Source organism: Rattus norvegicus, chromosome 16 (genome assembly GCF_036323735.1).
Source record: "Rattus norvegicus strain BN/NHsdMcwi chromosome 16, GRCr8, whole genome shotgun sequence".
NCBI classification, from domain to species: Eukaryota; Metazoa; Chordata; class Mammalia; order Rodentia; family Muridae; genus Rattus; species Rattus norvegicus.
Genome location: NC_086034.1, coordinates 57,727,349 through 57,751,777, shown reverse-complemented (window position 1 = coordinate 57,751,777; position 24,429 = coordinate 57,727,349). Strand labels below are relative to the sequence as shown.

At 36.1% G+C, this 24,429-nt stretch overlaps 1 protein-coding gene across 23 annotated transcripts in view; it reads left to right on the top strand.

The window, feature by feature from the left end:
• The window catches only part of Pcm1 (pericentriolar material 1), a 97,010-nt gene that overhangs the window by 57,065 nt on the left and 15,516 nt on the right, over positions 1 to 24,429 (top strand). For 17 of the 23 annotated variants that reach the window (XM_008771284.4, XM_006253188.5, XM_006253183.5 and 14 more), the window contains 7 exons: positions 45 to 403; positions 13,527 to 13,691; positions 18,833 to 19,005; positions 19,335 to 19,466; positions 21,694 to 21,814; positions 22,854 to 23,012; positions 23,347 to 23,483. In XM_008771284.4, coding sequence (XP_008769506.1) covers positions 45 to 403; positions 13,527 to 13,691; positions 18,833 to 19,005; positions 19,335 to 19,466; positions 21,694 to 21,814; positions 22,854 to 23,012; positions 23,347 to 23,483 — 1,246 coding nt within the window. The remainder of the gene's footprint in view (positions 1 to 44; positions 404 to 13,526; positions 13,692 to 18,832; positions 19,006 to 19,334; positions 19,467 to 21,693; positions 21,815 to 22,853; positions 23,013 to 23,346; positions 23,484 to 24,429) is intronic. The other 6 variants (XM_063275772.1, XM_017600257.3, XM_063275771.1 and 3 more) reach the window with 2 other exon arrangements.

Sequence of the window (24,429 nt, the reverse complement as noted above, 5' to 3'; positions counted from 1 at the left end):
ATAAATCAAAATCGTGACATATAAAACTTTTTCTTCTTGGTAAGGAATCAGAAACAGCCTGAAGAGGAAACTGAAAACACTAAGACACCATGGTTATATGATCAAGAAGGAGGAGTAGAAAAGCCATTTTTCAAGACTGGATTTGCAGTGTCTGTAGAGAAAGCTACAAATAGTAACCGCAAACGTCAACCAGATACAAGCAGGAGAGGACGTCAGTTTGATGAAGAGTCATTGGAAAGCTTTAGCAGTATGCCTGACCCCATAGATCCAACCACAGTAACTAAAACATTTAAAACAAGGAAAGCATCTGCACAGGCCAGCCTGGCTTCTAAAGACAAAACTCCCAAATCAAAGAGTAAGAAGAGGAATTCTACTCAGCTGAAAAGTAGAGTTAAAACTATTGGTAAGTTTTGAAATTTGTTGAACATTTATAGTGTAAATATAAACATTGGTCTTCTTACTTTGACATACTGGCATTTTTGTACGGCTAGATGTACAGGCATTGTTGAAACCTACTTGAATCATTTTTAGTTATCTTTACAGTTTTTAAATTCTTTTTTTTTTTTTTTTTTTTTTTTGGTTCTTTTTTTTGGAGCTGGGGACCGAACCCAGGGCCTTGCGCTTCCTAGGCAAGCGCTCTACCACTGAGCTAAATCCCCAACCCCTAGTTTTTAAATTCTTAAGTAGCATTTAATGAAGATAATTTCAAACATGGCTCTTATACTTTGTGCTTTTTAAACTTTCTCTTGTTTCATGAATGTGTGTATGTGTGTGTGCATATATATGTGAATATATATACTCACACATATCCACCAACATGCTCCCCTCTTTTTTTCTTACCCTTTTTTCTTTTCCTTCCTTCCTCCTTTACTTTCTTTTTTCTCTTTTCATAACCCACTATATCCAATGGCCCCTGTATGTATGGGTGTAGGGCCATCCACTAGAGCATAAGAAATGCTGCTAGTGGGGACACTTTCTTTTTTATTAACTTGAGTATTTATTTACATTTCGAGTGTTATTCCCTTTCCCGGTTTCCGGGCAAACATCCCCCTAATCCCTCCCCTTCCCCTTCTTTATGGGTGTTCCCCTCCCCATCCTCCCCCCATTGCCGCCCTCCCCCCAACAGTCTAGTTCACTGGGGGTTCAGTCTTAGCAGGACCAAGGGCTTCCCTTCCACTGGTGATCTTACTAGAATATTCATTGCTACCTATGAGGTCAGAGTCCAGGGTCAGTCCATGTATAGTCTTTAGGTAGTGGCTTAGTCCCTGGAAGCTCTGGTTGCTTGGCATTGTTGTTCATAAGGGGTCTCGAGCCCCTTCGAGCTCTTCCAGTTCTTTCTCTGATTCCTTCAACGGGGGTCCTATTCTCAGTTCAGTGGTTTGCTGCTGGCATTCGCCTCTGTATTTGCTGTATTCTGGCTGTGTCTCTCAGGAGTGATCTACATCCGGCTCCTGTCGGCCTGCACTTCTTTGCTTCATCCATCTTGTCTAATTGGGTGGCTGTATATGTATGGGCCACATGTGGGGCAGGCTCTGAATGGGTGTTCCTTCTGTGTCTGTTTTAATCTTTGCCTCTCTATTCCCTGCCAAGGGTATTCTTGTTCCCCTTTTAAAGAAGGAGTGAAGCATTCACATTTTGATCATCTGTCTTGAGTTTCATTTGTTCTAGGCATCTAGGGTAATTCAAGCATTTGGGCTAATAGCCACTTATCAATGAGTGCATACCATGTGTGTTTTTCTGTGATTGGGTTACCTCACTCAGGATGATATTTTCCAGTTCCAACGATTTGCCTACGAATTTCATAAGGTCATTGTTTTTGATAGCTGAGTAATATTCCATTGTGTAGATGTACCACATTTTCTGTATCCATTCCTCTGTTGAAGGGCATCTGGGTTCTTTCCAGCTTCTGGCTATTATAAATAAGGCTGCTATGAACATAGTGGAGCACGTGTCTTTTTTATATGTTGGGGCATCTTTTGGCCCAAGAGAGGTATAGTTGGATCCTCAGACTTTCAAAAGAGAGTGACTCTCCCTCAGCAGCTATCAGCGGCCAAACTCAGCTCAGCTTCTCCAAAGGTTATGTTCTGAAAGATTTCTCAGATACCCAAATGTTACTAATTGTTGTCTTTTAGTGTTATACCAGGGCATTGCATTGAATTGTCATCATGACTTCTCTTTAATGTCTTGATGATCCATTTAATGAGCTTCTAATTCATAATAGATGGTTGTTTTTTATTACCATAAATGAAACCACTTTTTTTTTGTTGTTGTTCTTTTTTTTTTTTTTTTCCGGAGCTGGGGACCGAACCCAGGGCCTTGCGCTTCCTAGGTAAGCGCTCTACCACTGAGCTAAATCCCCAGCCCCGAAACCACTTTAAAATAGACTTACTTATAAACTAGTGTTTCATTGAACTTTATTGAGTATTAAAGTTCTCTTTATAGCATTTCTACGTGTACGTGGCTTTTAAAAAATAGGTTCTATAATTTTCTTAAGACTTTGCTGAAGTACTACATTTAAAGCAGTTTTATTAGTTAAAGTCTGAATAAAGTTCATATGTTTAAATTTGGTGAAACCAGAGAATCATTCAAGTAAAAAATGGTCCACTTCTGAGATAGACCTATGGATAATCCCATAGTTTTTGATTTCCTGGTGCGTTGTCCCCACAAATACATAATTGAGGAAATGTGAACCATTTTTATTATAACACTCGACATTCTTTCCTTTAACTAGATAATTTAATGTGCTGGGGGCAGTATTCCTTAAACTTTTAAACTTTTATATGGGGCTCCCTGGGATTACTGTTCTAAATATAGATTCTGATTCATCAGGAGATGAGGCAGGAGGATTGATAGTTCAAGGTCAGCTTGGACTATATACCAAGACCCTTTTTATTAAACAAAAACCAGATCCTGGTTTAGTTGGTTTGAGAAAATAAATTATTGTGAAATACCTTATTTTTTTAATTACAATTTTTTCTTTATTTCTGAGAATTTCATGTTTTATTTAACAAAATATCATGCCCAATCCCATTCCCTTCAGCTGCCTATTTAGTCCCATCATGCTACCTTGTTATCTTCTTTTTTTATTCAAGGTCTAATTTTTTAAAATTTATTTGTTTATTTTATGTATATAAGTACACTGTAGCTGTCTTCAGACACACCAGAAAAGGGCATTGGATCCTAATACAGATGGTTGCGACCCACCATATGATTGCTGGGAATTGAACTCAGGACCTCTGGAAGAGCAAGTAGTCAGTACTCTTAACTGCTGAGCCATCTCCCTAGCCTCTAACTTTTTTTTAATGTACAAAATGTTGAATGATCTCTTTCATTGGTAAATGGTCTGAGTAATCCACTTAAGTAAGGTTGTTTAGTCTAACTTTATGAAGTCCTTTGTATACTGGTGGAGAACAAACACTACTGAAACTTGTTCAAGTCATAATTCTGGATCAAACTCTAATGGTGTGAGTAGACTTAGAAAAGCAAGAAACTTGCCCTAACTTACATGGTTGACCTGAATTTATGTGAGCCGCTGATGACCTAGCTTGCCTTCAGATAGCCAGTGAGAGAAAAGGCTTTCTTTTTTTGATAACTCACTCACATATAGGAAGTGTCACCAGTAGAAAAATCCTCCAAAGAGACTGAGTCTCTCCCCCCAGCAGCTATCAAATACCACTCACTCTTAACTAAGGAACAGGACCTGAAGGGCGCCTCTCCATTACCTATGCTAGAAGTGTGGCTGGGTGGATCTTGTGCAGGTAACCATGGCTGCTGTGGGTTTATGAGCTCAGTGATGGTTCATATCTAGGAGACTATATTTTGCTGCCCTTTGCTCCATCCTGTGGCTCCTACATTCTTGCTGTCTGTTCTGAGATGTACCTGAACCTTGGTGGAGGAACTGTTAATAAAGATAGTCTCCTTAGAACTGAGCACTCCATTTCTTCTCAGCATTTTGACTAATTTTGTGTCTTTGCATTGATTGCTGTCCATTGAAAAAAGAAGCCTTTCTGTGGAGGATGATGTCATTACACAGGTAAAGGCAGGTATAAGATAGAATGAGGCTTGTCATTGGACGAGAAGGAAGGATGGGTGGGAGAAAAGTTTTAGAGAGGAGGAGGAGGAAGAGACTGGATCGAGGAGGAGAGCAGCCGAGAGAACATGGAGTTTCTTGTTAAGATTCCTCTCTGTACATTTATAGGTTGTTATGAGTATTCTTTTTTTTTTTTTTTTGGTTCTTTTTTTTCGGAGCTGGGGACCGAACCCAGGGCCTTGCGCTTCCTAGGCAAGCACTCTACCACTGAGCTAAATCCCCAACCCCTGTTATGAGTATTCTTAAGGGATGGATGTGTACAGGGCTTTGTATGTCTAGGTGGGCAATTATATCTTATCAATTAGATCAGAGGCTATTTTGTTGTGTGCTCTTTCATGTGGCAATTTAATTGAATTCAAGAGAGTATTTGGTGACTGGAGACACTGGGACCGCCGTGGAATTGGGATGCGTATGTCTGGCATGGTGGCAACCTGCCTTGGGAACTAGATGGGTAAAGAGATTGTTGCTCAGAGAGTAGCCATCGGCACTGTGATATGGAGTAGAGCAAAGCGGGTGAGACACTTTGCTGTCTGAGATGAAGATATCTACCATATATCTTAGGGCACTACAGTGTCAGATCTAGTGTGGGATAAAAGACAACACTTTTTTTTTATTTTAATAATTTTACAGCAACATTTCTGACTAAAATATAGTAGTGGCAGGTTTAGTTCTAGGGCCTAACACCTCACCAGCCTTGGGATGAAACTTCCTCTGGAGCAGGGCTCAAATCTTAACAGTATTGCATCAGAGGGCACATTTGTCAGAAGTTCTGTATTGTGGCATGCAGAATCCATCACTGGGTAAGATCATTGATATCTTTTCTCTCTCAGCAGCCTTCATAGCTCATTTGGCATTATGAAACCTATCCGATAGAAAGGAAGTTTCCCTCGTTGGTTCGAGATTGATATTTTCATATACTACAGCCATAGTGTGTGATGTTTCCAGCAATAGAGTCTTAACATGGAGTTATGGTGGGTGTCTGAGGTTTCTTTTTCTGTGATAAAATGACAAAAAAACCTGGGGAAAGAAGGGTTTATTTCATCTTACAGATGTAAGCCATCATGAATGAAAGTTAGAGCAGGCACCTGGAGTCAGAAACTAAAGCAGAGGCCATGGAGGAGAGGCTGCTCACTAGCTTGCTCTTCAAGGCTTGCTCAGCTTACTTCCTTATAGAACCCAGAACTACTGGGTGAGGAATGGCCCTACCCACAGTGGCCTGATCCCTTCTGTATGAGTTATTAATCAAGAAAAGGCCCAAGAGACTTGCCTATAGGTCAGTTGAGAGTCATTCTTCCCAGATGATATTACCTTGTATCAAATTAATATAAAACTAGCTAACACTGGGTAACCAAGGGTATTAACAGTAGCCTATGGTGTTTCGTGTATGTTTTGAATCTTCTTGACCAATAACTTATAGGGAGGTGTCTCATGACTTGCATCGCAATTTTCATATTGCATTAATGTCCTCTGGGAACTACATTGTCCACCATGCAATCATCCCTCCTCCCCCCACCCCTCCCCGGAGCTGAGGATCAAACCCAGGGCCTTGCGCTTGCTAGGCAAGCGCTCTTACTAACGTGGTTTCTTTCATTTTGGCTAATTCATGCTCTAGATCCCTCTTCCACTCTGTCCCTCACCTCCATTTCTGCTTAGTCCTTTATACAACCCCCCTTCCCATACTCCTCTCTTCTTTCATAGCACATGTATTCTACTATCAATTATATTTTATAATATAATTATAAAATTATAATTTTATATATTTATATATAATATATTTATATATTTATATATAATTTTATATATTTTATATATTTATATATAATATATTTATATATTTTTATATATATAATTTTAATTATAATTTGAGATAGTAGGCTTCTGTGGGGCTTTCCATACCCCCTTCCTTTGGATTAGCCTTTCCCACAACCCCTTGGTTTTACCTATACCTTTGTCCCCCATACCGTAAGCCTTTCAGCTCCCAGCACCAGCCTTCCCAACCCCAACTGAAAAACGTCCCCTTCTTGCTCCTTGTGCTCCAAGTTAAATACGTGAAACAAATGATTTGAAACTAGAATTTACACACAAGAGAGAACATATGGTATTTTTTTCCACCAGAGTTACTGCACGCTAGTTGTTTTTCTAATTTCTTGTATTTAACTTACAATCATGATTTCATTTTTCTACTGCTGAGTAATATTGCAATGTGTTTGTGTGCTACAATTTTCTTATCCATTTGTGTGTTGAATACACAGGTTGATTCCACTTCCTAGCTGTTGTGGCAAGAGTGGCAGTGAATATTGAAATGCAGGTGTCTCTGTAATAGGATATAGTTTGTTGAGTACATACCTAAGAGTCCTATAATTGAGTCATAAGGCTATTTTTAGCTTTTTTGAGAAACCTCAATTATTCCCAGTGTAACTGTAGTAGTTGACATGTCCTCTGCCAGTATAGAAGAATTCCCCTTCAACAACATGTGCAACCAATGTTTGTTAACGTTTGTAATGTTGATTATGGCCATTCTGGTAATGCCATATAGATAGTTCAGCTTTTTTCTTTACTTTGGGGCAAAGATTGTTATTTTGATCTTTGTACTGCCTTCCCTCATGCTAACTTTAAAAATATCAGTCCAAATAGTAATTCACATTTCTTCAGCTGACATTCACTGCCATTGTTGCATCTTCCCTCCCTTCCTCCCTCCCTCCCTACCTCCCTCCCTTCCTCCCTCCTTCCTTCCCCACCTCACTCCCTTCCTTCCTTTCTTTTTCTTTTTTCCGTTTGGACAGCCTCTCAGAGAGAGAAGAAAGTGGGTGAAAAATGGCCACACAGCAGCTCCTGTGTTCTAGGAAGCTGGTAAACAGTCAGCTGGTAAACAGTGGTCAGCTCTTCCCTCAGTGACTGTTTGGAATCATGCAGGGCCTTCAGAAGGTCATGGCTAATGTATTTTTCTTCAGTGAAGGCATAAGAAGAAGAAGTCCTAGTTCTTGTAGCTATTTCAGTCATGCTGAGTAAACAGAACTGGACATAAAGGAGCACTGTGGACAGAAATTAGAGATTAGACCTCATGCTTTCACAGTACTGTCTCATTTAGTGATAATATGAAGCATGAACCCTTAATAATTCTGCTGTTCTCCTTGAAAAAACTTGGCCTGGTAGCTCCCATCTATAATTAAAGTTATTTGAGAGACTGAGTTTGGACGGTTGCAAGTTTGAGGCTAACTTGGGCACATTATGAGACTGTCTCAATAACAAACAAAAATCAAAACAACCCAAAAATGTCCTAGAGGTATGTCATTAGTCACACATTTGTACCTTAACTTAGAAATCCAGACCTTGAATTGGAAAGATAGCTCATTAGATAAAAAGGTTTGCACTAAGCCTAGTGACCGAAGTTGCAACCCTGAGATCCCCTTTGTGGAGGAGAGAAGAGATTTCTCAAAGTTGTCTTTTGAGCTGTACATGCTTACACTTCTAAACACATACATAGTAGTAAGTAAAATTTAAAATATAATATAAAAATTCAAAAGAAATGTAGCCCTCGCCCTTGATACTTCCCTTGATTCCTGTTTTTTCTTCCCTCTTTGTAAATATTTTAAAATTATTTTTATTATCACTATTTTACATTATTGTTATATTTTTGGTATGGGGTGTGTGTGTGTGTGTGTGTGTGTGTGTGTGTGTGTGTGTGTGTGTATGTGTGTGTGTATTCGGTGGAAGTTCCCAGCTAGATGCACCATTGCATAGGTTAGGAGACAACTCTATATATAGCTTGTTGTTTTCTTCTACATTTATGTGTTCTAGGATCAAATTCTAGTTTCTGGTAAGTGCCTTTAACCTGAGCCACTTCTCTGGTCCCTCCATCTTTGAAAACATTTTTAGGTTATGTTAATTTACATTTTCCTGTATGTTTGTATGTATACATGGCTGGAGCCCTTGGAGGTCAGAAGAGAGCATTAGTCAAGAGTAACACATGTTCTTAACCACTGAACCATCTTCAGTCACCTACTCTTTTAAAGAACATTACTCATTCTGTAACTTCCCTCTAATAGTCTTTTCCTAAACCCATCCCTCTTTTTCCTTCATGTCCTCTTCTTTTTAAAAATAACTTACTGTATTAGTCGACTCTCTGTCGCTATGCTAAAATACCATGACTAAGGCAACTTATAGAAGAAAGAGCTTATTTGGCTTATGTTCCAGAGGGATGAAAGTCCATTGTGATGAGAAAGCAGTAGGAATGTCAGCTTGAGAAAGAAGCTAAAAATCTATTTTATGTCTTGACCTATAATCAGGAAACATCATGAAATCAAAATGGTGTGAATCTTTTAACTCTCAAGAGCCTGCCTGCCTTCAGTGACATACCTCCTCCACCAGTGCCACATTTCCTAAGCTCACACCCAAACAGTACCATCAACTGGGGACCAAGTATCAAATGTCTGAGATTATGGGAACATCTCATTCAAACCAGTGAATCCAGTTAGTACTGACTGTGTTTACATGGTCCCTATCTTATCTGCGCTATATGGTTTATTGGCTTGTGCACATTAAATGCAGGTAACAATGGCTCTTTGAGTTAAGTGTAGTTGTTATGTCCAAAAGACAGCATTTCACAGCAGTCCTTCCTACTCTCTGAGTCTTTCTGCCTCTTCTACAATATTTCCTGGGCCTTGTTTGAGAGAATGACAAAGATGTCCCATTTAGAGTTGAGCACTTAACAGTTAACTTTCATGGAACTTTAGCCAATCATGAGACTCTGTATTAACCTATGCCCACTGCAAAAAGAAGCTTAACTGACTAAAGCAGCATAATCATGGCAATGAGCATAATATTAAGAAGATGGCTTAAGAACATGTTCTTTAAGCAAAACAGAGGTGGTAGGTTCGCATGTAGTCTTTTGATCTCCCTAGTCATGGACTTTTTGAAATAAGTGTACAGTACCAGGCAATAATCCCCCCGCCCCCCCCGCAGCGTAGGCCTCAAGTTCAATAAGAATTCAGTTACCACGTAAAGGTTATATGCATCTGTTTACAATAGATGGCTATTGTAGCATGCAGGGGCCACCACTAGGTGGGGACTATTGATGGATGATTCTCCTTCCAAACCAGCCTACATATATAGCACTGTAAAAGTTAGTCAGAAGGAGTAAGTTTCCAGGTCAATTCCAGCTTAATTTTGCTATGTCCTGCATCCAGAATGTGTAGTGTCTTTAATAAAGGAAATCTTATCTAGTTATAGTTGACAATTAGTTCCTTCTGTCTTAGTTAGGGTTTCTATTGTTATGGTAAAATACCATGACCAAAAGCAGCTTTAGACGGGAAGGTTTATTTCAGCTTACAGTTGGACATCACCAAAGGAAGCCAGGGCAGGAACTGATGCAGAGGCCATGGAAGAATGTTGCTTACTGGCTTGGTCAACTTGCTTTCTTATCACATCTAAGACCTTCTGCCCAGTGTTGGCATCATCCACAGTAGACTGGGTCCTCCCACACCAATCATTAACAAAATGGTACCTCCCAGATTTTCCTATAGGCCAGTCTTATGAATGTACTTTTCCACTTAAGATTCCCTATTTACAGATATGTCTAGGTTTATGTCAAGTGGATAAAAGCCAACCAACATATTCTTTATAACATCTGGATTGTAGGACGTTTCTCTTTTAATTTCAGTTTTTTTTAGCAGGTTGATGGCATGTATGCCTTCAGACAGTACATAAAGAGAATTTTGCATATATTCATAAACTATATTTAATCTCAATTAGGACTCATTTAATACTTTTCATGTAATTTGGTAATAAAGTCAAAAGTTTAATTCTATTTATGTAAATCTTGTTAGGTTAATACACTTTTTTCCCCTTCATAGCAATTTGCATTGTTAAACAACCATATGTGTGTACTCAGATCATTTTCCACAATATTTTTAGTAGAATTCTCTCTACTTATGGACCTGTTTTATGTACATACAGTAGTAAACTAGCCTTTAAGGAAACTATTCCCAGTAAGTTTCATGCAGAATGGGTAATTGTGAATAGGCTTCAGTGTAAAAATGAGTTACAAACTCAGAAATTTAAATTTGAGGAAATGAAATATTATGTTCTTAGAAATGGAAGAGGAGATTTGAATCCTCATAAGACATCACAGAAACAGCACAATAATTTGAGAGTTTATTGGATATCATCAAAGCAGCTGCTTCAATCTAGGGAGTATGAGTAGCAAAGATTCTTCTCTCACTTATGTAGAAATACAATGTCAATTTTAAGGAAAGTTGTATTCTTAAGAAAAGCTATAGTGAAAGAGATGCGACCTTTCTACCTTTGCCCTTCTTATCCCAGTTATTATCAAATCTTATGGCTCTTGGAGATACTAATTGTCAGAGTGAACAATGATGTAGCAATTCTTCCTACCCTTGCACGTAAGTAAGCATTAGCTTTTGCAGCTGAGAGGCTTCACTAGAGAAAAGTGGAAGTAACCATTAAAGTGACCCAGCATTTATTTTTATCCTTAGAGTAGTTAAAATTCAAAACCGGGCCAGCCAGTAGTTATAACAATACACATAAGAAGAAAACTAGCAACCAGAGAGAAGTCATAGACACACACTACCAGAGCAAGCAAAATCGAGCAAAAGACTTTTTTGAAGGAAATACATAGTTGAACAAAATAAGGGAATGTAAGCAGATTGAATAATAATATGTAAATTCTTTAAAAATCGAGAAATGGTTTTGTTAATCTTAATATTGTTTTGTTAAAGAAGGGTAGATAGATACCATTAATTCCCAAATTACCAATTTTGAAAATCAAAGAATTCTGTCATATAGACCAAAAAGTAGTAGGTGATAAAAGCTAATGGAAGGGCTTATTTTAGAGGCTTAAGAGATAATCTTGGAGCTCTAAAGTGCCTAGAGTTGTAAAATAAAAAGCAAGAAGCAATATTTAAATACATAATAATGATAAAGGATTTGAGAGTAGTAGTACAGTTAAGTACAGCCAACTTTTGTCCATCCATAGAGGGAATGGGGAAACTGCATGTATAGGGTGACCAAATTTCTGTCAAAGATAAGTTAAAAAAAAAAGTCTCTGTTTACAGAGAAAAGAATACGTTTCATACAAAACAAAACTCCTAACTGGCATCAATTAATCTCACATTCTGTAGAAGAAAGATGAATACATAATTCAAATATAGCTGCAGATATTTATTACTAGCATTTGGGAGTCCAAGGAGGACTTAATTCATTTAAAAGCATCCAGATCTATGTTCAGTTTATTAAAAACAAAGCAAACAAACAAGAAGGCATACAGGCTACAGTATGCTGGGACTGCAATTTAAGAATCCTGTGTTCAGCTAAGAGACCTGGCTTAGCATATGTGAAGCAAATAAATTATGGAAACCAGATGTGACTCATAATAGAGTTCCCTTTGTCTGAGAAAGGTAAGCTAAAACACTAGCTAGTCATGGTCTTCAACACCTGCAGCTCCAGTCCTATGGAGGCTGAGTCAAGAAGATTGTTGTCAATCTGATGAGCATCTGGGCTACAAAGTAGCAGACTACATCCTGTCACAGGGAGCCAAAAAGACAGGCAGCCAGAGAGGATAAGAGAAGACAAACATCCATACACTAACACACTTTTTGTTTTGCTTTTGAGACAGGGTGTCTCTGTGTATTTCTGGAATTCTGTAGACCAGGCTGGCTGCCCTCGAACTCAGAGATCTGCCTGATATTGCCTCCCATGTGCTGGGATTAAAGGCATCCACCACCACTGCTCAGCTATGACATAAATATACTTAAAAATTCCCACTCACAAACCAATCAATCTCAGTGTATATTCAGAGTTAAAGAGGCCGAAGCAGGAGGATTGAGTTCCCTTTGTCTAAGAGAGGTAAGATAGTACACTAGCTAGTCATGGCCGTGTACACCTGTACTATAGCCCCAGTACCATGTTCAAGGATAGATGGAAGTTTTAGAGTAAGACCATGGAGCAAAAGAAAAAAATCAATACTAGCAACTGTTAATGTATCAAAAGAATATTGGACAGTTGACTGTACAGTTAACTTCAGAAATATTCTCATGCTATATTACCAAAAAAACCTGTCTTAAAAGGAAAGAGTCATATTCATAGTGGTAGGTTAGATTTGAAATCATTCCTTATTAAATTAAAATAGATTAAGAAAAACAAAACAAAAAAACAGTTAAGGATAATAAAGCCATTAGTCAGTGTCTGTTACACTGTAAAGTGGAAACAATCCACAGGCATGTCAGTCAGAATGGAAAACAAAGAGGTGCTTTTTCTATTACCAACCTGTTTAGCTTATTTGGAAAATTAGGACCAGAAATATTGGGGTAACTACTAGTAAAGAGAATTACTTGTTTCTATAAGTATTTTTACTGATGCTAATAAGGTAAACTGTTGAAGTGGTTGGTAACTGAATAAGTGGCCAAATACTTCTTTGCTAACAAGAAAAATAGTAGTTATGTAAAACCTATATTTTTGGATGATCTAAAAAGATTAAGTATCAAAACAAAGCTACTTCTGAGATAAAAATTTATGAAATTACATATAACTTTTTCAGATTAAGTGCATTTAATTTTAGTATGTTTCACATTGCCTTGGGTTGTTTTGAAAATGACGCCCCAAAAAAAGGGCTCTCAGCATGTATGAAAAGGTAGCAAAGAAAAGAAATTAAGTGGGGTTTGCTTACCAAATGAAAAAAAGAAAACATATTTTGTAAGTTCTGTGATCAAAAGAATAAAAAATGACTTTGTAGGTAGGGCAGTGGTATGGTGAAATGTGCTTTTAATCCTAGCACTTGAAGGCAGAGACAGGCAGATATTTGTGAGTTCCAGGCCAGCCTGGTCTACAGAGTGAGTTCAGGACAGCCAGAGTTGTTACACTGAAAAACCCTGTCTCAAACAAACAAACAGAAATACTTTGAAATAGAAACTAAAACAATGTAAAAAAACAATGAAATACAAGGGTCCTATATTAGTGTTTATCTCGGTGGGAAGAGGATAAATTTAACCATCAGTCCATCGAGAGTAAAAGAAATTGAGTTATGTCATACAATAAAATGAATGTGAAGTGTGAAACCCTTAGAAAGAAAATGCAGTAGTATGATTTATTTTGTTTTGTTTTATCTTGTAACCTTGAAAATGTGTTACCTTGGAGTCTAGTAGAGAATTCAGATCTTATGAGATTCGCTTTATTGTACTTTTAGTTGAGGTGTTCCAATGAATATCAGAAGATAAATGAACTGTTCTAATTGATCATTGTCACCCAATCCTTCTAAAGGTTATTCTGAAGGTGTTCAAAGACATTATTTTGTATTACATTTATGCCAGGCCATTATACTAGTATAAACTGAGTTACGTGTACTATTTTACTATGGAAATCAGTTTCCCTTTCAGATTAAGTTAGTTGCAACTGATAACAGCTGTCACTATTTTTACCCGAGGGTATGAAAGTGCCAGTGTGTCTAGCACATGTGAACCTTGCAAAAGTAGGAACAGACATTCAGCCCAGACTGAAGAGCCTGTTCAAGCAAAGTTATTCAGCAGAAAGAATCATGAACAGCTGGAAAAAATAATAAAATATAGTAGGTCTGCAGAAATATCTTCAGGTATGTTCCTCTTTTTTTGTTTGTTTTAATCCAGGGAATTCATCTTAAATTTGAAAAGCTACACCGAAGCAAGTTTTAATAATAGACAATCACAGATTCCTATCATGTGAAAAGTTTTAATCATAAATGTAAACTACAAATAGTTTGTCTTGCTGTGATCTCTTTAGTGCTTTTGACACATTAAGAAATTCTTTGTAAACAATTGTTAATACGGAATTCCTAATTGAAATTCTAGAAATCTTACCTAAATAGGATTTGATATGAAATCTAATTACTTCTCTTAAAACATTTGCTGCATTATGCCTGTGATAAAGTGTGTGTGCCTTACTTTAACAAATACACCTAGCAAGAAATCAGTTCCTTCTTGCCTTGTACACTTACATCTCACAACTCTTTGCCTTTCTCGGTGATACTGAATTAGAGCATTCCCATGACTGCCATGCTATTTCTCAGCTTACAAGTTGTTTTGTTTTGTTTTGGTTTTCTCCTTTTACTCATAAATACACTTTTAATTCCATAATGTTGAAATTGTATGTGAGTGTGAGATTGGGTGCCTTTCCCTCTTCTCTTTCATCCCCATTGTGTCAGTGTGAAGTTTCCCATTGTCTGACTCACAGGATATACTATTAAGTGACTTTAGATGCTCGTGCTGTCTTCTTGAATCCTTTGGGGGCAAGTAACTACTTTTTATATTTTTCCATTAAATGTCAGTATAATATGTGACTGGTGGTATGCACTCAGTATCTATTGAATGGAGTCACCATCTACTGAATGATTGTCACCATTTTAAGTATTCACCAGTATTTAATGATTTATAAAAAGAATAGATACATCTCAGATACATAGGCTTGGTAAATAGAGCTTCAGTCTCACTTGTCTCCTGTGGTGATATGGTGTCATCTATTTGTGTCATACTTTATACACAAAATTTTGATTATAGAATTTTTATGCATGTCATTTGAGCCTATAGTGATACATTGTTTTTATTTTTCAGTTGTGGAATTATAGGGAAGGTAACTGCTTTCTACCAACACTTTTTAAAAAGGTTGGCAGTACAAATTGTACTTTTCTGTAGAATCTTTGAAAATGATTCCCTTACCTTGTAATCATTCTTTGGGATTCATCCTAATAGAGAAGTGAAAAAAATGAGGGTTTAATGTTGGCTGAACAGTATAATTCCATCTGTATATAAATATAAAGGAAAACAAACATAGAAGAAAATGTATCAAATGTTTGTAGTGATTTTATGAACTATGTTTTCTGGTTTGTATGTTTTAAATCAGAAAAGAAACTTCACATTTGCTTGTATTTTGAAATGGCTTTCTCATATTGCTAGGAATTAGTAGCACCTAACTCGCAACTGTAAAGTTTGAGATTCTTTTGGCAAAAATAACAATTCTATTGTCCTGGACTTTTAAATTTTTAAATTTAAAATTTTTAAATTTTCATCTCCTTTCACTATTTTTACACAACAGTGTTATCGTCAAAGAGTTGGGTGAGAGTTGAGGAAGGGCACAGAATTGAATAGGAGTATTATTTTCATTGAAAGTTAGTATTCCAGACCTCAGTGTCATCATTTGAAAAAAAAAAAAAAGAAAAAAGAAAAGGTCTGACACAGTGGTGCACCATTAAACCCAGTGCTTGGGCAGAGACAGGCACATCTGTATGAGTGGTGACCAGTCTGGCACAGAGTAAAAAGCCTGTCTCAAAAATTTATTGAATTTTTGGTGAATTGAATAGTTTGAGGGTATAAATATGCTGCTCATCAGTTTTCTAAAAGGCATCTTTTTCATTACTGTGACCCTAAAATTCTCTACATTATTGATACTTGATGTAACTTTGTAATTAGAGTGCAGCATTCCTTGCTATTATTGGATTATGCTTTCCTTTTTTCCCACGGTAATTATAGGAGTGTGTTTTTATACTCCCTACCCTCAAAAAAAAAAAAATTGGATATCACTATGGTTGTCATCACTAATTACAGCAACTTTAGTTTGTAGCAGTTTTTTTTTAAATAAAAACACTTTCCATTTTTAGACAAAACAATATTTCTAAGGATGTTCTTGTGCATATATGTTTATGCACCAAGTGAATGGCTAGTGCCTGAGAAAGCAAGAAGAGGGTATCTGACCCCTGGGACTATGATAGTGCTTGTGAGCCATCATTTGAGTGTTGAGAATCAAACAGGTCCTCTGGAACATCACCCAGTACTTACTCTTAACCATTGAGCCATTTCTCCTGCCCATCCAATGAGAATGTTTTCAAATACCGAATAAATTATTATTTGCAGTAACAAAGTAGGTAAATATCTTTTTAAATTTTATTTTTTCTCATTCACTTATTTATATTATAAGCCCTGTCTTAACATTTTATGCTCATCCTATGTCTACCCTTTCCTACAGCATATACTAGAATTTTACAGCAGTCTAACAGTTTAAAAGAAATACACGTGACAAAGTGTCAGGAGGTAACAATCTGCTTAGTTCTAGAGTCCATATTTGTTATTGTTCTTTATTGAACTTAAAATCCTTATATTATCCTGATTTTTGTTTCTTTGTTTTAGTTTTATGAGTTGGTCTCTATGTAGCCATTGTTGTCCAGGAGCTCTCTGTGTAGGCCAGTCCAGCCTTGAGCACAGATCCTCCTGCCTCTGCTTCCTGAGTGCTGGGATTAAAGTTGTGTGCTACCAAACCTGACTTGTTTCGTTCTTTACTTTTATGTGTGCAGGTGTTTTGCCTGTGTTATGTCTGTGCGTTGGATGTCTGATGCTGGAGCTACAGACAGTAGTTAGACATCATGTGGGTGCTGGGAATTGAACGTGAGTCCTCTAAAAGAGCAGCTAGCACTCCTAATTGTTGAGCCATCTTCTCAATCCTTAATTCTCTCTTCATTTTTAGATTTAGCTTAGTGTATATATGTTACTAAACTTACGAAAAATAAAAACCTCGTATTCTGAAGTCTTTGATTTATAATTCACAGTTGGCAAAACTGACCCTTTCTTGTTTTATAGCATATCTGTAAAGGTAGTAGAAACGTTTTGGGTTGTTTTTTTTTTATGACAAGGTGTTTAAAAATTATTTATTTCACATATCTGTGATATTGAAATGCATTAAGATTTTTGTAAATAGATAGAGGTGTTTGTATGTTACATCTGTTTTTTGCTACCAGTCAGTATCTGAAAAAATAATAAATCATCAAAAAACGTAACTATGTTGGGCATAAGCTATAATAAATAAAGATTGTGGAAATTTAGAAATATTCCAAAATGCTATTTTGATTCAGAAGTACATATTTACATTATTTAGAATTACGAAAGTATTTTAACATTTATGTTCTGCAACAGAACACAAGAGGGATTTTTTTATGAGGGATTTAATATGATTTACAATTCTAAAAACATCTTAACTCCTTTCTGCAGAGATATATAGAAAGTAAAGTCCTATTTCAATCCTTAAAGGACTCTAAAGAAAGTAAAACAAAGGCAAGAGAGATGGCTGAACTGTTAATTGCTCAGTTCACAACTAGACTTTGGAAAAACCAAGAACCCAGACCTGGCAAAACTAGATATACAGTGGTAGAATTAAGATTAGGTTGGCAAAGAGGAGGGAGTTTTCTAGCATTCATTTTAGTTTAGGAAGAAAGACTTACTTGAATTTAAATCTCTTAATTACATAAAAGGAGAGATGAAAGTTAGAATTAATTAGGAGTAATTTTATTGTAGAATAATAATTTATCATAGAGAACTACTAAGCCATTAACAAACTATTTTCTTAGAGCTTTGAAACAACATTTAAAAAATTAAACTATGATTTAACTTGCCACCCATGAATTGAAAATTTACATAACAAATAGTATGTCCTGATCTGGATTTTCCCCTTTAAATGGGAAATTACTTAATGCCACATTCATTTTAATATATTGAATGTGGGCATTTTGAAACTATTAAGAGAAATTTAATATAGCATCTTTTAAAATGACTGTCTTATGGACAGATCAGATAGGTTGCATGTGTTTACTCTTATTTTATGTTTATGGAAATTGACACTTAGACATGTAGCGCAACTTAGCTAATTAGTACAAAGGTTATTTTTTTTATTATTTCTGTATTATACTATTCTGCAAAAGTGATTATATCTTCATGCTCTTTCCATGGTTTTACAAAAACAACATATACTGAAACATTCAACCTTTTTTATCTGTTAGAATCATTGATTTTTGAAGGGATAAAACTAACCAAATATTTACAGTTCTACTTTGTTGTATGAAAATTACAGAATTTGAGTGCTAGAAGAACAACTTGAGTATGGGTCGCCTTTGGTCCATTTCTGTTTCTAGAAAGAACACAAAGTTCCCTAATTTGTACCCTGAAAAAAAGTTTAGGGCTAACCATATGGTTCAAAGTAGCATATATGAAACCCAGGGATTGTTCTCTGTCACTAACCACCCACCCAACAGAGTGTTGCTGGTGAGTTGATGGGGCAGTATTTTATCTACGTAATCCAGGGGTGTGGGGAGCCTGACAATGTAGCTTGGCACCTTCTACTCTGATTTGTACACTTAAGTAAATAGCATTTTATAGTGAAATTGACCATTTATGACATAATTATGCATTGTTAAGCCACAACATTTTTTCTCTCAACATAATAGATTTCCCCTTTTTGTTATGAAGTTCATATTACCAAAATAAACCAAAATCATTTTAATTTAGCTTATTCCAGTCAGGAGCTTATTGCTTTTTCAGTGACTAGTCCCATGATATGCATACAGTTTCCCAGGTTTTGCTTGTAGTTTTGGATTGGTTTAATTTTCAGACAAGTTTTTGGCTATGTAGTCCAAGCTGCTGGCCTTTAACTTATAGCTCTTCCTTATGTCCCCAGTTCTGCAGTTAAAGGTAGGCTCTAACATATCTGGTCATTTTCTTTTAACTGAGAAATTAAATATTCTAAGTAGTATCACATATTGCTATTCTTGAATTTAAATATTTTAATACAGGGTATTTATCTTAATATTTTAAGAATATTTCTTTAAGAGTCCTGAAATAGGATTTGTTGTGTTAAAGCTTAGAAAATGATGTAGATTAATAGGAGTTATTATGTAGGCATTTTATTGTCATTATTTTCTTGATCATTTTTGTCTTCCAGAAACTGGAAGTGATTTTTCCATGTTTGAAGCTTTACGGGATACTATTTATTCCGAAGTGGCTACATTAATTTCTCAAAATGAATCTCGTCCACATTTTCTTATTGAACTTTTCCATGAGCTGCAGCTCCTCAATACAGACTACTTGAGACAGAGAGCTTTATATGCGCTGCAGGTATCAGACAGCTCATTCTTCTGTCAGCTTACTCAGTGCTTATATGTGGGTGCTTAAGTGAAGCGTGTCCTTTTTGTCTATGTATTTTGATTTATTTTCTGTTTTTTGTGACATTTCATTTAAAACTTCTTATATAACTTAATTCGTTTTAGTTTATCTTTACTCATTTTTCTATGTTTTTTTTAATATTCTTTGCTTAATACTTAATCTGTGAAAAGTGCTTTATTTTTCTTCCATCTGCCTCTCTTTTGAAATTTGTCACATAAATTTGGAGAAAAAAATATATATATATGTATGTTGCGTATAAATGTCTTTATTTCATTATTTAGGATATTGTATCCAGACATATTTCTGAAAGTGATGAAAAAGAAGGGGAAAATATAAAGTCTGTGAATTCTGGCACTTGGGTGGCATCAAACTCCGAACTTACTCCAAGTGAGAGCCTTGTTACTACTGATGATGTAAGCCAATATGATATGTTAAATGTGGGCACCCTTTCAATGTATAATAAAGGTTGAAGGTATTGTCAGATTGTGGATATAGATAATATTGTTGATGTTCTTAAAAATGATAATACTTTGAAGCCTGCAGTAGCCAAATGTACCTTTAATAGGCATTTAATAAGTCTTGTAGTATTCAGAACATTAGTTAGACCAAATAGCAATCAAGTCAGAAAACCTTTAAATATATAAGTACAAACTAAACCAAGTCTTTGTGTAAAAGAAAAACCTGGACAAAAGAAAATCATCCAGAAGAAAAATTGAAGTTTAATGTATTCTACTTAGACCAATTTGTGAATAAACTGTCTATCCACTTAAAGATAAAGAGAACACTTTTGTGATTTCTTTATCACTATTGTAATGTTAACACAAAGTATTCTGGAAATGGTATTTCTCCAAAAGGATATTTTAACTTCTTTCTAGGTAAGAATAATCTGTTTAGAAACTATTGAGGATTTTCTTTTATTTTTTACTCTTAAAATCATGCTGAAGACAATACCTCCTGAACTGTCCTTTCCTTCTTAAAATTGTTCTATACTATGCTATGAATCATATATAAGAAACTATAATTTACATAGTTTATATTTTGTTGTGTTTATGCATATGTAGTGCATGTATGTGTGTGGTGTAGTAGGAGGAAGAGGCCAGAAGTATCTTCCTGGGTTGGGGATTTAGCTCAGTGGTAGAGCGCTTTGCCTAGGAAGCGCAAGGCCCTGGGTTCGGTCCCCAGCTCCGAAAAAAAGAACCAAAAAAAAAAAAAAAAAGAAGTATCTTCCTTGATTGCTTTCTACATTATCTTTTCTTATCTTTTTTTTTTTTTTTCCTTTTTTTCGGAGCTGGGGACCGAACCCAGGGCCTTGTGCTTGCTAGGCAAGCGCTCTACCACTGAGCTAAACTCCCAACCCCCACATTGTCTTTTGAGACAGCACTTCTCATTCAACCTGGTGCTTGCTGATTACTGGATATTGTGATCACCCGAGAAAGACTTGGTCCCATAGTTTTTATTTTTATTTTTTTTTTTGATTCTATTTTTCGGAGCTGGGGACCGAACCCAGGGCCTTGCGCTTCCTAGGCAAGCGCTCTACCACTGAGCTAAATCCCCAACCCCCATAGTTTTTATTTTTATAATGTTAAATATATATTAGGAGTGACTACTCATTACAATTAACTGAAAATGATGTGTTCCTTTTTATAGGAAATGTAAAAGCAGACAACTGTCTGTCTGTCTATCTATCCATCAGTCTAATTTATTTGGGGCAATGGGAGGAATTACTGGATTATAGTAAAAGTTATTGGATATTGCAATAACTTGGGAAAGACTGAAGTGATAGAAATTGAATTGATGAGAGATATTAACTATGGAGAACAGAAATTGATGCAAATTGTCTTTGTATGTGTGGGTTTTTTAAAACTTGGTTTTGCGTGCGTGCGTGCGTGCGTGCATGTGTGTGTGTGTGTTTGGGGGAAGGTCTCATTTTATACCATTGACTGACCTAGAACTCCTTATGTAGACCAGGCTGGCCTTGAACTCAGAGATATGTGTGTTTCTGTCTCCTAAGTACTGTGTCTAAAACCACTACATCGAAATAATGGTTTTTAGCTGTTGAGAACCTGATTATGTAAGTGTATCTATTTGTTCAACTTATCAAACTATATGCTTAAAATCGGCACATTATATAGTATTTTAATTGTACGACTAATAGCTCACTACTACCTGTAACTCCAGTTCCCAGGGAACCATCACCTTCTCCTGGCCTCAGTGGGCTACCTGCACACATGTGTCATTCACTTACACAGACACATGCATACATATAAATAAAAATGTAGTTTCATAAGATTATGAATGCCATGTTTTTATTCAGATATAAGACAAGATACATACAGTAAGAATGTAAAGTGTCTATGGGTTGTAAAGATAATTTAAAATGTTAACTATCAATTTATAATCTTCAATGAAAGTTGGCTTTCTTATTTTTATTTAACCAAAATGTTCTCCAAGATTACTTAATATTTATTATGCTTCTTTAATAACGGATTATATTGCAGTCTTGTCTGACTAGAGTTCTCATGCAACTTTCTATTATCCCTTTTAAATGTATGCTTTTATGCAAATAACAGTTTCTGTGTTAAATCTTTAATGTTTATGAAATGTTTTTAGAAGTATTGAAGAATTGTTTCTTTAACTTAGGAAACGTTTGAGAAGAACTTTGAAAGAGAAACACATAAAATAACTGAACAGAATGATGCTGACAATGTGAGTGTCATGTCTGTGTCTTCCAACTTTGAGCCATTTGCAACAGACGACCTAGGTAAGTGAGCTCTCTCCATCACCTAGCATGTGGCAGAGTTGATCAAATAAGGAAATAACTAGGATGAACACAAAAATACCCATCAGTCCAAATCCATGATCTTTTGTTAATTCCTTGACCTGAGGCAAATCATCTACTCTACAGGTATGCAAATGCTGACAAGTAGGACTTTTATCTAATTTGCTGAATTCTTGAGAAAAACATAGACCTTCAAATATGAATAATAGTTTTTTAATTGAACTTTAATTTTCCTTAAAAAGAAAGGTCATATACTTGGTTATTGAAAACTCTGTTTCTTCAAATTTTTTCTTTTTTCTTTTTTTTTTTTAAATTTTATGTATATGAGTACTCTGTCATTCTCTTCAGACACCTCAGAAGAGGCCATCAGATCCCATTACAAATGATTTTGAGCCAACTTGTGGTTGCTGGGAATTGAACTCAGGACCTCTGGAAGAGTAGTCAGTGCTCTTAACTTCTAAGCCATCTCTCCAGATCCTCCAAACATATTTTTAATAAAATAAGTAGTTAGTAGTTTGAGGTTTGAGGTAAAAACTCAGATTCTGTAATAATCCCTTTACTTAAGTGGTTGTGCAATCTGAGGCAAGCTACTTAAGTGCCGTCATTTGTAGGGTCATTTAAAGATTAAACAAATAACTATGATGATGTACATGAAGCGTCTCATTAGGACAGTAAATGGAATACTTTAAAATCTAATTCTGGGCTGGAGACATGGCTCAGCACTTAAGAGGGCTTGCTGTTCTTCCAGATGAACCTGGGTTTGGTTTCTAGCACCTGTATCAGGTGGCTCACTACTACCTGTAACTCCAGTTCCCAGGGAACCATCACCCTCTCCTGGCCTCAGTGGGCTACCTGCACACATGTGTCATTCACTTACACAGACACATGCATACATATAAATAAAAATAGGTCTTTGAAAAAAGCTAATTTTCTTTTCTTAGGCTTATGTTTTTATAGTTTTGAGAGTATGCAAAAGGATTTGCCTTTATAAATTCTAGAAATATTTCTGTTCCAAATTCAGGCAACACCGTGATTCACTTGGATCAAGCATTAGCCAGAATGAGAGAATATGAACGCATGAAGACTGAGACAGAAAGTAACTCAAATATGAGATGCACTTGCAGGGTTATTGAGGATGAAGATGGTGCTGCCGCCACCACCACAGTCAGTAATGCAGAAGGTATATTTTTAGTGTGATCCACAGTAATAATCAGAGTTGCAAATACAAACTCTAAAGCTAGCTAGGCTTAGCTATAATTCCAGAACTCAAAAGGATGAAGCAAGAGGATTAGGAGTTTAAATCTAGTTTGGCTCTATTGCAAATTCAGGGGCCACCTCATGTTTAAAAAAAGTTAAGCTCCTTAATTATAAGGACTGCTAAAACTACTTGGTTTTTCTTTATATTATTTTAACATAAAAGTATAATATTCTATAAAATCGTATGTAAATGGGTATATGTCTGTGTACATAATATCATTGGCTTTTGTTGACATATCATTTTTCTTAAAAAATAGAAACTCCCATTATTGAGAATCACAGTTCACCACAACCTACAAGTGACGTTTCTGCCGTCCCCTGTCCTAGAATTGACACTCAGCAACTGGACCGCCAAATTAAAGCAATTATGAAAGAAGTCATTCCCTTTTTGAAGGTAAACAATAAATACAAAATAAAGCAGCATATATAATTTCTAGTAATGACCATGTGAATGACCATGTGAGACTTATAAATAGTGCCCTTAAAATTAAGAGAGCAAAGAACAGATGGAAAAGTGGAATACGGCCGAGTGTGGTTATTCATTTAGTTTTCAGGAGGCACAGACAGGCAGAGCTCTGAGTTTGAGGCCAAACTGGTATACAGAATGAGTTCTAGGCCAGATGAAAAGGGAAATTTACATCTGAAACTGCATCCCATGTTTTCATAAGAAGCTTTTAAAACAAGAACTTTAAAATTGCAGTCGTCTAAGGAACTTTAAAAATTGGAAATGAAAACATAGTTTGGATTGCACCCAGATATAGAAAACTATAAAAAATGTGTTGCATTCAGGCTCATTTTAATTTTTTTCTGTTACTTTTTTTTAAAAAATAGGTATGATTTTTTTCATACAATATAGTTATTGTTTCCCCTCCCTCATCTAGATCCTCTCTACCTCCCTATCCATCCAACTCCATGCCTTCTTTTGAGAAAGGGGTTGGGGGAGAAACCATAAAAATGGGAAACCAGAGTATATAAGCAAAACCAGACTAGTAAAGTTAAAAAAACAAAAAAACAAAAAAACAAAAACGCCCATCCCTAGCATCACAAGATGCCTAATCTTGATCTATAATGTCATTTAACTCAGAGGTGTTTATTTTTTGTGAAGATGATCTGTCTTTGGTAAGAGTAGAATATTGACATTAAATACTGTTGTTTTGGGGCTTAATCTGAATCAGTACATCTAGTAGTATGTTTTATTAATAGGGTTCACCTATGTTTGGAGAGATAACTCAGTGGCTAAGAGAACCCACATGTTGTTTCACAAGTGTCTGCAAGTTCAATTCCAGGGCATACGATAATATTTTCTGGCCTCAGACACTGGGAACAAATGTGGTACACTC